This window comes from Mobula hypostoma, chromosome 26, assembly GCF_963921235.1.
Source record: "Mobula hypostoma chromosome 26, sMobHyp1.1, whole genome shotgun sequence".
NCBI lineage: Eukaryota > Metazoa > Chordata > Chondrichthyes > Myliobatiformes > Myliobatidae > Mobula > Mobula hypostoma.
The window spans coordinates 32,931,553-32,944,397 of record NC_086122.1 but is presented as its reverse complement, the minus strand read 5'-3'; the positions used below and the strand labels follow the sequence as shown (position 1 = coordinate 32,944,397).

Genomic DNA, 12,845 nt, shown 5'->3' with positions numbered 1-12,845 from the left:
GACAGACTCGTGTGGAACGTCTGGTCGACCACCGTGGTTGGTCCCAGGCAGTGGATCGAGGAGGTCGGAGGGGATTGAATGGTGGAAAGAGGACCCCATTACTTGAGCTCCAATTGTTGTGCACGAAGTGGTGGAACTTTAAGTTTGGCACCTTTTACTTTCCTTTTCTATTTTATCTCTAATAATTACATAGTTCCAGTAATATCTATAAATTGTAATCATTTAATTGGATATGGTGTATTGTCTGTTATTTGGCTGGGTGGGGTACATCACACAGCATCCACACAAACTTGATTACCCAGTTTGGCGGGGCTGAAGGCTGCTTCCTCTAAACGAAAGCGAGTTGAGCAAGCCTGAGGCTTACCAGGGAGCTACATTGTGGGGGCTCATCCGGGATGTGGGTGCTGTGTGATTGCCCTGTTTAAATCAGTGCTGCTGTGTCTCTGTGAGATTGCTGTTAGTAATGTGTACCTCTGTGGGATTGCGGTTAGCAATGGATTGAGTGGAGTGGATATTCGTACCTTGGATGAAATGTTAATTCGATTTTTGAGTATGGTTAAAGCTGATAGCGAAGTTGAAACCGTAGTGCAAAAGTTTGGTAAAATGGTGGGCTCAGACCTTGCTTCAGCACGGGCTAGCGTTGACGTCACGGAGGGTGGATTGCCAGTGTCTGTTGGTGCCCCGGGGGAGGCAGGGCCAGGGGCTGTCCATACTGTCAGGAGTGAGGGGAAAGAGTGGTTGGAATGTTCCAGCTGTGGCAGGCTCCGCCCAGTCTTTGGAATAATGTCCACCCCTAAAGGGGTGGAGGCGTGGGCAGAGCGTACCTCGCTGTTAGATGAGTGGCAGTGCTCAGCTGAGGGAGAGTGACAGGGATTGGTTGGAAGTTTGGATAGGCGGGCTGTTGACGTCGTCAGAACTGTCAGGTTCAATTACCCTGTAGTGACAGCTACCAATTATCTGAAAGCAGAGGAAAATGCATTTGGTTCGACTGGAAGTAAAATGCAGCACCTGGGGGGCTTTCCATACCTGTGTCAGGAGATTGGGGAAAAGCTTTCAGTGTATCTTCTCTGGCTAGGAGGGCAGCTAAATTGCTTGCAGTGCCAGGGGGATCATTTAAGGGGATCAGCCCCTCCCTCAGTTGTTCGGCTGATCAGAGAGGTGTCGGGAAACTTAGTGGAGGTCCAGCGGGGGAACAGCTTGGGGTCTCTGGGGGAACACGTTCCCAGCAATGTACCAAGGAACTCCCGAAAGGAAAAGACCCTGTTCCTGAAGGCTTAGAGGGACCATGCCCCCATGTGTCGTTATTGATAGATTGCAGCACCTCTTCAAGCTAAAATAACCCATTTCTCACAATGTTGCAAGGCAAACAAAATTTCTCATTAATTTATTATTGGGAATAACTGAAATACAACCAGAATAAAGCAAGTTCAACGGCTAGAATCAGTCCTGAAAAAAAATCAAAATACAACTTAATTGAACTTGCCCTTTGTATATTTCTTTTATGGAAAATAGTTATGCACATATTACTGTGCCTTTAGATCAGGGGTTCTCAACCTTTATTTTTAATGCAATGGACCCCTACCATTAACTGAGGGGACTATGGACCTCAGGTTGGGAACCCCTGCTTTAAGTAGATACAACGGCCATACTACTGTAAGATCCTCTCTGTTCTGTAGTTGTATCCAGCAGCAGAATGGCATGCAAGCCTGGGTTAAGCTTCCTCTACATTAATGAACCAGAACTGGAATTGCAGGCTTAGATGCACTTTGGGTCAACAGCCATGACTTTTTACCTACTGCTTCTAAGTTTGCCATTCTGTGACACTCTAACTCATTAGTTGATCAAATCAAAATCACCTAAAATAGTAGTCAGCTATATAAAATAAAAAATGTATTAACAAATCTGCTCAGATTTTTTGAGTTTGTAATTATCAGGATAGATGAGGGAGAATAATGGAAATTGAAATTTTTCAAAGAACTTAAGAAATTGGATAAGAATTGAGTCATTTGGCCTGTTTCAGTGACAGTCTCCCAAGTATGGCACGATATAGAATTCCATGAATTAATAAAACCCTGCTTAAAGAAACCTTTCCTTATCTCATTTGTATGAACCCTACCAAATCAATGACTCTTGGTTATAGACTCTTCTACTAGACCATTCTGTTCAAGCACTTTGTAAGTTTCAAAACTGTCTTTTCGTGCCTCAAACCTATCCCCAACTCTGGAACTAGTCTAATACACTCTCCTCTACCATGTCTTTTTGCGATAAGAAATGAAAACTGAACAATGCCTAGGATTGAATATAGAACAGAACATAGAACAATTTATTATTACTAAGAATAAGGCATATTTACTCCTGTAGTTGTATTGTCTCATGATAAAGGCCAGCAGAATAAGAATCAGGTTTATTACCACTGACCTGTTGTGAAATGTGTTTATTTTTAGTGTGTGAGTAGTATAGTGCAAAGCCTACAAAATAAATTTAAATTACAATAAGTAAATCATGCAAAAGAAGAATACTAGAGTAGGGTTCATGAATTGATCAGAAACCTGAGGGTGGAGGAGAACAAGGCATTGTGTATGAGTATTCATCCCGTACATTCAAGGCTGTGATCAAATCAGTCAGAATGCTTCCTACCATATTTGGTGACATAACAGATCTTAAAATCCTAATGAAGCATTGTTGCTGGTATGCCCTCTGCAATTGCATCAGTGTTTTGGCCCCAGAATAGATCCTCTGGGATACTGATGCCCAGGAACTTGAAGCTCTTCATTCTTTCCACCACTGTTCGCTCAATGAGGACTGGTGCGTAATCTCCTGATTGCCCCTTGCTGACATCCATGACCAATTCCTTGGTCTTGCTGACATTGAATGAAAGCTCCTTGTTGCAGTACCACTATCTTGTTCCTGTACTCCCCTTGTTGCCATCTGAAATTCTTCCAACAACAGTGGTTTTATTGGCAAATTTACAGATGATGTTTGAGTTGTGTTTAGCAACACAGCCATGAGTGTAAAGAGGGTAGAACAATGACATAAGCATGCATCCTGGAGGTGTGCCCCTGTTTGTCGGTGTTGAGATGTTATTTCCAAACCGCACAAAGTGATTTCCCAATGAGGAAGCAGAGGACCCAGTTGTAGAGATATGGTGGCCCATGTTTTGAAGCTTGTTGATTAATAATTGAGGGATGATGGTGTTGAACACAGCTGTAATCGATGAACAGTGACCTGTTGTTTCAGTGCTCCAAAGCAGAGTGGCAAGCCAGTGAGATTGTATCTGCTATAGATCTGTTGTGGTGAAAGGCAAATTGTGGTGGGCCCAAACCCTGTTAGCCAGGAGTTAATTCCAGCCATGACCAGCCTCTCAAAACACTTTGTCAGAATAGAGGCGAGCGATACTGTGTGATAGTTTTTAAGGCAGCTCACCTGATCTTCTTGGGCACTGGTTTGATTGTTCTTTTGAAGCAGGTGGGAACTATCACTGCAGCAGTGAGATTTGAAGAGGCCCTTGAACACACCTGCTAATTGGTCGGCACAGGTGTTCAGTACACTTCAAGGTACATCATGGGGCTTAGCATCTTATGAGTGCTCATTGGAGAGTGAAGTATGGCTGCCACTTGCGCTATTAGGTTTTGCCTTCTAGGAAGTAATGGCATGCAAATCTTACCACATTTGTTGTACATCTGATCGTCTTTCTAACTTCACATAGAATTACCTTTTCACTCTCACAATGATATTGTGTAGGTCATGCCTGGACTTCTAGTACTGCTGTTTTTGAACACCAAATCTAGCCCTCAGCAGAATGCTAATCTCTTGGTTCATTCAGGGCTTTTGATTTGAGTATGTTCGGTATGTTCTCGAAGGCACTCGCTTATCCACATTGGTCTTGATGAAGTAGGTGATGATGGTGGTGTATTCGTTCATATCTGAAGATGAATCCCTGAATATGCTTCAGTCCACCAATTTGAAGCAGTCTTGTAAGCGCTTCTCCAACTCCCTTGACCATATCATCATGATCCTCAGTTTCTGCCTTTTGGGCTAGGAGTAGAAGTACAGTCAGAATGATCGGACTTATGGAGGTGCAGGCATGGGATGGTGTGGTAAGAGTCCTTGATGGTGGTGTAGCAGTGATCAAGTGTTTTGGCTTCTCAAGTCGCTTTTTATTGTCATTTCGACCATAAACTGCGGGTATAGTACACAGTAAAAACGAAACAACATTCCTCCAGGGCCATGGTGCTACATGAAACAACACAAAACTACACTAGACTAAGTGAGACAACACCAGGCTACACTAGACTACGTAAAACAACACAAAAACTACATTAGACTACAGGTGACCTGTTGATGGTAGTTTATCAGATACTCCTTCAAGCTGGCCTGGAAGTCCTCCGCAATGATCGGGAAGGAATCGGTGTGTACTATCTTGTGACTGTTGATCAGCTCGTCCAGTACCAGCTTGATACTTGCCAGAGCCAGAATATATGCTGCAACCAAGGTGACAGCAGAGAGCTCCATCAGCAGATAGAATGGATGACACTTGCCTGCCAGATGTTCTATTTGACTCCTAATTCCATACTACATTTGTATATCGGTTTTCAATGCCATGCATATGAACTGTTGGGTCCCATGGAAAATCTCTCATTTAAAAAAAACTCTGTATTTCTGTTTTGTACATCAAGTCAATAATTTCACTTTTTTTCCACATGACATTGCATGTGGCATGTTCTTTCCCACCACCACCCCCTTCTCTTTCCATACCCTCTGCATCCTCTTTAAATTTTCCTACTGACTCATAATCTGAATTTGTTTTGTATCATTGAGAAATTTGAAAATAGGATGTTTAGTTTCCTCAGCTAAATTATTGATTTGATTATGAAATTCCCAAGTTGCTACCAAAAAATCTGGGACATGGAATAAAATTATGGAAAAGGGAATAAAATAATTTTTTCCAACTTTCATTTCTTGGTGTGTGTGCAGATGATGTGGCGATGTAATACAGAAAATTATGATGTCCATTTTTTTAGGAATGCAAACCCTCATAGATGCAAATGTAGGTTAAATAATGGAGCAATATCATGGATAAGGTAATTTGGAGAAGTAAAAGTTATTTCTGAGGAAAACAAAATGCATTTTAAAATGTAAGAGAACTATTCAAAGGGTCTTGATGTCCTTGTGCTCATTCAAACATTTGAAAATCAAAAGCTACTTCACCTGTTATTGTACAGTGACTGATTTACAACAGGCCATGATGAAACTGCATCTGAAGGTACTGAGTTCAGTTTGATCTCCTTACCCAAGGAAATATATCTTACCATTAAAAAGAATTATTTTCAGTTTTCTGTTCCTCTTTTACAAAAGCTTATCAAAATTTGATATTTAAAAATCTTCCCCTTAGCTCCAGGTTTTAGCACCATTTGGAGTAGCTTTCACTTAGTGCTATCTTTGCTATCATAGGATAACTTTTTCCAGAAGACAGTGTTCTTTAATTCTATTGAAAATTGTTTCAGTTTAAATATTTTCATTCTAGATATGCCATTGTCTTTATTAATCTAATTCTCAGATGCCTTGGTCTACTTCCCTCATGCCCACGTTATTGGTTTTGTTTAAATGTAAGAAACAAGATTTGAAAAGCAGCATTTGTCTTAAACTTAGTATGATATCTTATCATTGAAGATCATCTTCCACAGTGATATTTAATGTAAGGTTACTAGTTAACTTTGTTTCAATAAACAGTGAAGAAAATATTAATATACTAGAAAGTTGATATTAGAATTTATGAATTCATGCAGAGTTTAGAAATGCTTGATCAGAAATACAGCAACCTCTTCTAACTTGCCAAATGTGCAACTTTTAGGAAATTCTGCCTCCATCAGCCTGTAATTAAAGTCTGCCATGAGCCTTGTGGCCCATCAGGGTGGTGCTTATGCCGTTTTCTGTGGCGTGAAGCGACTGAGAGTACGAGACTCTTCTCCCCCCCCCCCCCCCAGATAGGATGCTAGTCTATCACGAGGTTAACCCCCAGCATTTTTGCCGGTACCCATTCTCAGCTTGGTAGACTGGAGCATTGTGTGGTTAAGTGCCTTGCTCAAGGACACACACGCTGCCTCGGCCGAGTCTCGAACCCACAACCTTCAGATCAATAGTCCAACGCCCTAGCCACTTGGCCACACGCCACCCATCAGCCTGTAATAGTGAATTTAAAATACAATCCTTGGATTCTATTTTTTAAAAATGCAGGAAAATTCTCTCTGATGTCTTGGCCAATATTTGTCTTCAATCAACATAATTTTTTAAAAATCATAATACACAGATATCCATGCATTACTTTTTGTAGGACATTTGCTCTGAGGTGCTTTCAGATTTACTGAGGTTCTGAAAAAAAAGTGTATAAATGTAAGTCTTTCTTTTAGAGGAACCTCATAGTGAAAATTATATACTCAAGGTTGGCTCAAATCCAAGTATTTTGATGGATACCATTGTAATGTAGCTTGGCTTTCACTTGTAGCCAGGTCTTCTTCTTCTCAGGGGCTCTGTAATGCTGCATCATTTGAAACTTTGGAGTAACAAGCAGTCAGGGAGATGCAGGTGAGTTTCGTCATAAGGTGAAGGATAAGATTGGACCAGTTGCAATGTATCGATTTCATTCTAAACTCTGCTTAGTTTAAAAAATGTTCTTAGTTATGCATCACATCGGAGTTAAGTTTCTGTCAACAATAATTTCTGAAAAAATAAAAACCCCTTATTATTAACTAGCTTTCTCATAGTATCTGCAACATAATTTTTTTTCTTAAAATAGTCTCCCTAGTGACCTAGAATCAGAATGCTTGTATTGGGGTCAAATATCCTAAGCTGTGTGGGTTTTACACAGTGGCCAAATATGCCAGAGCTGGTGATGATATTAAGATTTTGTTTATCAGATGAATTTTCATCCACTGTGAAGATGTAGAAGTTGATCCTACACCTGCAGATGAAATTAGCAAGGGGTATTTTGTTGATGTGCAAAAGAGGGAATCAAGGATTGATCCTTTGGGTCACCACAATGCATGGATGGGTGGGGAAACATTGCTGGAAACACTCAGGCTATATTTGGATAGGGAAGGGTGGAACACCATGAGCTGGATAATGGAGGTGAGCCTTTAGGGGAATAAGATGTTCCCTTTGTCAATGACAGAATAGTAATGATGGTGAATGATTATGGATGACAGACACAGAGTGTGTCACTTATAGGGTTATTTTGGTGCTCTAGGAGGTGTGGAGGCTGGATGGAGGGTTCAAACTGTAAGTTATTGAGAGGCTTGAACCATCAGGAAAATATTCCTTTAAAACTGTTTCCAGGACGTACTTATTTCTAATTATTTGTCAAAAATGAAACATGGAATTAAGTGCTTTTGGTTTATGTTGAGGTATATTTTGTGGTAAAAGGAAATGACAGACCATTCTTCGAGCAGTTTGTAAGAGAAGATGTTACAGCATGATTTGCTTCTCAGTATTTACTGTTTTATTTTTGCTTTGGTACTATAGTTGGGATATCAAGAACTAGTTAAATAAATCCTTGCATAGTCAGTTTTTTTTTCATTAGTGCTTATTAAAGAATAAGGTAAAATCCAACACCTGATAACTAACTATGACTTTTACTTTTTGTTTTCTAGATCATGTCTCCATTGGAGGGCTCGGGGACAGTTTCTATGAATATTTAATCAAAGCCTGGCTTATGTCTGACAAAACTGACGAAGAAGCAAAAGCCATGTATTATGAGGCATTACAGGTACAGAATTTCCTGAATCCTTAAACTACCTCTATGGAACTTTGCAAATTTTGTTTTAAATTCAAGAAGCTTGAAGCATCATTAGGCTGCTTTGTTCTTGAGAAGCCAATATGTTTGTTCCATCATGGATATTCCCCTTGCAGAGATGTTTCACAATATCAAACATGAATGTAGGTAGGATTAAATGAAAAAGAAAATAATTACATTACTAATTGGTAACTAAATAATTGTGGAGCTGAGAAAGTGCATTAGACTTTTATTATATGAAATAGAGTACATGGAATGGCTTCATAGTTGCACTGAATGCACACCTGTTGACAGGCTCCTCAGATCCTGGACAACCACACATTCAGATAGTGTCATCAAATGAAAGAATTCAGAATACTGCGTTTAAACCGTAAACAGCAGCTGATGTCACTATTTATGTTGAAGAGGCTAATTGCAATGTGAATGAAGTAGTCACTATATTGCAAACTGGTGTGTTGATAGGAAAGGAACACCATGGAGAATGGTTGACTATGTAGGAGTCCTATAAGCACTTCACACTCTTTATTAGGCATTCACCCTTGAATATTGAGAAGTCTCTGATTCCTCTTGGAGATATAAATAATCTATTATTATTCAACTAAAATTGGTATTCCTCCAATTAATAACTTTTACTTTGGATTGCTCCTCCTTTCTTTTCTATAACTGACCTAAATCTTATTATAATGACCATCTCCTAAATGTCTCCCACTAAAATTTTGTGCATTTGACTCAACTCGTTTTTCAAAAACAGGCCCACATTTGACTAGAAAAACTACTCTAGAAAATTATCCTCAACATATTCCAGCAAATCTTCCCTCTCTTTACCCTTAACATTATTACAATTGCAGTTTACATTGTGATAATTAAAGTCCACCATTATAATTATCTGGTAGATTTAACTCTTTTCTGTAATTTCCATGAAAATTTGCTTCTATTTATCAGTCTTGCAATTAATTACCTGTGGAATATGCCCAGAGTGTAATGTTCTCCCTACTTCTTCTTGGGTCTAATTGAACAGATTCTGCATTTGATACCTTTTTGACAACCTCTTTGCCCAGCCTATAATAGTTCCTTGCTCAATACAGCTTCCCTTCCTCCTTACTTTTCTTCCCTATATTTCCTAAGCACCTTGTATTCAAAAATACTTAATGCCTCTGTTCTGCCCCTTATTGTTATCACTGTCACATCATATTCTCAGCAGCTATCTCTGCCTGAAGTTCACTGACCTTATTTGCCATACTCCATGCACTCACATACATGCATTGTGAATTGGTAGTTTCTCAGTCTCTGTTTGTAGTTTTTCTCTGATGCAATGTACTTCTTTGTTCTACCATGAATGCCAACAAGAAAATGCTCAGGGTAATATATAGTGACATTGATAATAAATTTACTTTAAACTTTAAAAAATTAGTTGTTATTTTATTTTCATTTTCACCGACTCCCTTCTGTTTCTTTTGGGATTTTTTGTATTTAATTTATTTTACTTCTCCTTACTCTGCCTCCAATTGCTTGTGTACTCTTGTGCTTTTACACTGCTATTTGCTGAAACGTTAAATTCCTTGTATGGTATGGAAACACCAATGCCCTTGAACGGAAAGCCTACAAAATAGTAGTGGATACTGCCTACTCCATAATAAGTAATGTCCTCCCCACCGCTGAGCACATTTACATGGAGTGTTGTCACAGGAAAGCAGCATCTATCATCAAGGACCCCCACCATCCAGACCATGTTCTCTTCTCACTGCTGCCATCAGGAAGGAAGTACAGGAGCCTTGGGTCCCACACCACTAGGTTCAGGAACAGTTATAACTCTTCAATCATCACGCTCCTGAACCAGAGGGGATAACGTCACTCACCCTAATACTGTACTGTATCCACAAACTATGGACTCACTTTTGAGGACTGTACAATTCAGGTTCTCAGATGTATTTATTAGTTTTCTTTCTCATTTTGTATTTGCACAATTTGTCGTCTTTGCACATTGGTTGTTTGTCTATCTTTGTAGTTTTTTTTATTGATTCTGTTGAATTTCTTTGTATCTACTGTGAATGCCCACAAGAAAAAGAATCTCATGGTGACATATATGTACTTTGATAATAAATTTACTTTGAACTTTGAAATAATCTAGTTATTATTAACCCTGTCATTGTTTAAAATTGGTGAATGGATTTTTAATATTTTTGTCTTTTAAATGTACAACTTTCAATAGTTTTTTCAGTTTATTAAAGCTATTGAATGCAGAAGTCTTTTAACAAATATTTGTAGTCAGCGAAGCTTTATCTACTTTCAGAGGTATCAAGTATAGTATCTGTTCACTACACTGCTCAAGTCCCAGCTACCATTCTGATCACGTCATGCAGTCTGTTTCACAGAGGGCAGTGAAAAAGACTGAGGGCATCAAGCCCAGGTGCAGGTCTACACAGACCACACTATCATTCTAGGCACCACAATCTGGCTGAACAAAATAAGTAACGATAAAAGATCTTGTAACTTGACATAACATTGATAGTACCAGAATAAATGTTACAAAAAGTGCAAAATTCTTCAACTTTATTCCATATTTGGCAAGTGATAACGATATGCAACACAGAAACGGGTCCAGTGATCCAGTGTGTCTCCTCCATCCATTTTTTGTCCATCTATATCATCCCATTTCCCTAATTTAGACCATATACTTCTATCCATGTGCTTTTCTAAATGCCTTTTAAACGTAGTGACTGTTTCTGCCATCTGTGTGGTCGGTTGCGGGGCGGGGGGCGGTGTTGGTGGGAATATCTGATTACCTTCCTTACAATTGCTTTCTGTAATTTTATACAGCTATACAGTATCAAGTAACTCCTTTGCCTCCTTCACTTCAGGAGAAACAAGCCTGAAAACAAGCCCGGCCTATTTACTCTCTCTTTATAGCTAAAGTTCTCTTATCTAGACAACATCCTGGTGAAAGATCTGTTCCCTTCTCCCAAACTGCATCCCAACCAGTGTTTGTAAAGTTACCACATTATTTTTCTTTTTGGAGTGAATGAGGATGAGTGGTGACTAGATACAGGTGTGTAAGATTATAAGAGCCATAAATAGAGTAGACACCAGCAATTTTTTCCCAGGATGGCAATGGGTAATACCAGAGGATATCCTTTTAAGATGAGTGGAGATATCGGAAGTAGGTTTTTGTTTATACGGAGTGGTAAGTGTCTGGTGACACCATGGGCCAAAGGGCCCATATTGTACTGTACTGTTCTATAACATCACCCTTATTTCTGTGCTCCAACCTATGACAGTCAGCATGCCACATACCACCTTCAACACTCTGTCTGCATTGCTATTTTCAGGGAACTGTGGGCTTGTTTCCCTAGGTCTCTCTATTTCTGAACATTACCATGTCTTGCCCTCATATGACTTCACCTCACACTTGTTAGGATTAAATGCCACCTGCCATTTTTCTATCTGATATGTATATTTACCAAGGGAGTTCACTGCCATTGTGATTGTGGCTGTTTACATCCAACCCGCCCCCCCCCCCACTGTGCCAATATTGGGGAAGTGCTACTTGAGCTCTACGTTGCCTTTACTGTTGCTAGAGACTTTAACCCTGCCTGCTTTAAAACAGTTCTGTCTAAATTCTATTAGCATGTTGACTTTACGATCAGTGGAGAAAACACATTACACCTCATTTATACCAACATCCATGTTTACAAGGCTGCTTCCCCCAACCTCACCTTGGATACTCTGACCACTTATTACACTAATTGTTGCAACCTCAACAGGACAGTTTTGAAAACTCGACTGGAACGTGTTCAGGGAGGTGACTACCTATGACCATGACATTAATATCGATGAATATGTGGGACAATCTGTAGCTATATGGGGAAGTACATTGAGGATGTCACCATTATTAAACACATCTCTGTGAGGGCAAATCAGAAGCCATGGTTGACAGTTGAGGTCTGCGCACCTCTGAGAAATCGGGATGCTGCCTTCAGTTTGGGGAACAGGGTGGTTCTTGGGTCCACAAGAGCAGCACTTTCCTGCATCATTAGGAAGGCAAAATGGAATTATTGGACTTTACAGTGACACCAGAGACATGAGATGCATGTGGCAGGGCATTTAGACCATAATGTCCACCCTGCACATTTCTTCCTGATGGGCTGAATGATTTTTGTGAATGGAATGATGTGGCAATGAGGAAGGTCCCTCTCCTCATCCCCCTCCCCCAAAGAGCAAGCAGTCTGGCCACAGCTGATGCAAGTAAGACCCTAACCAGGGTCAACCCATGTAAAGCTGCAGGTTTGATAACATACCCGGTTGGGTGCTGAGAGATTCTGCAGACCAGTTAACAGAGGTTCTAACAGACATCTTCAACATATCTCTGGAAAGTTCATTGTCCCTGCAGGCATCAAGGCAGCCACCATCATCACAGTGCACAGGAGGATCACAGTAACCTGCCTTAATGGCTCTAATGGCTCCTTTCCAGGGCACTGACCTCAACAGTAATGAAATGCTTTGAGCAGCTGGTTAGGACTGCATTAAATCCCATCTTCCTGCTACAATTTACTTATCACTCAAATCGGTCCACTGATGATGCCATGGCCTTTGCCTTCCATTTTGTCCAGTCCCACCTGAAAAATGGTACCTCATTTGCCTGGATGCTATTTATCAGTGTGTAACACAGCAATCCTTCAGAAGCTGGTGGGTAAACTGACCTTGTTGGGTCACAACACCTCTTTCTGTAACTGGGTCTTGGACTTCTTGGCAGATGCCACAGCCAGTCTGTGTTGGTAGCAACATCTCTGGCTCCATCGTGCTGAGCACAGAAGTCCTCCAGGGCAGTGTGTTCAGTCCATTACTGTTCATGTTATTGATGCATGACTACTGCTAAATCCAGCTCAAACCAAGTCATCAGTGAATTTGTTAACAGTGGTTGACCTCATCAGATGGTGTAGAGAGGAGGTAGAATGGTGCGAGCACAACAACCAGAGTCTCAGTGTAGACTAGAAAAAAGAGATGATTGTGGACTTTAGGAAGGTGCAGGCTGACTACTATTCATTGCACACAAATACCT

The 12,845-nt window shown here is 40.3% G+C and overlaps 1 protein-coding gene across 1 annotated transcript in view; it reads left to right on the top strand.

Moving 5' to 3' along the window:
- The window catches only part of LOC134338192 (mannosyl-oligosaccharide 1,2-alpha-mannosidase IA-like), a 121,644-nt gene that overhangs the window by 71,945 nt on the left and 36,854 nt on the right, over nucleotides 1-12,845 (top strand). The window contains exon 8 of the mRNA XM_063033839.1: nucleotides 7,647-7,762. Coding sequence (XP_062889909.1) covers nucleotides 7,647-7,762 — 116 coding nt within the window. The remainder of the gene's footprint in view (nucleotides 1-7,646; nucleotides 7,763-12,845) is intronic.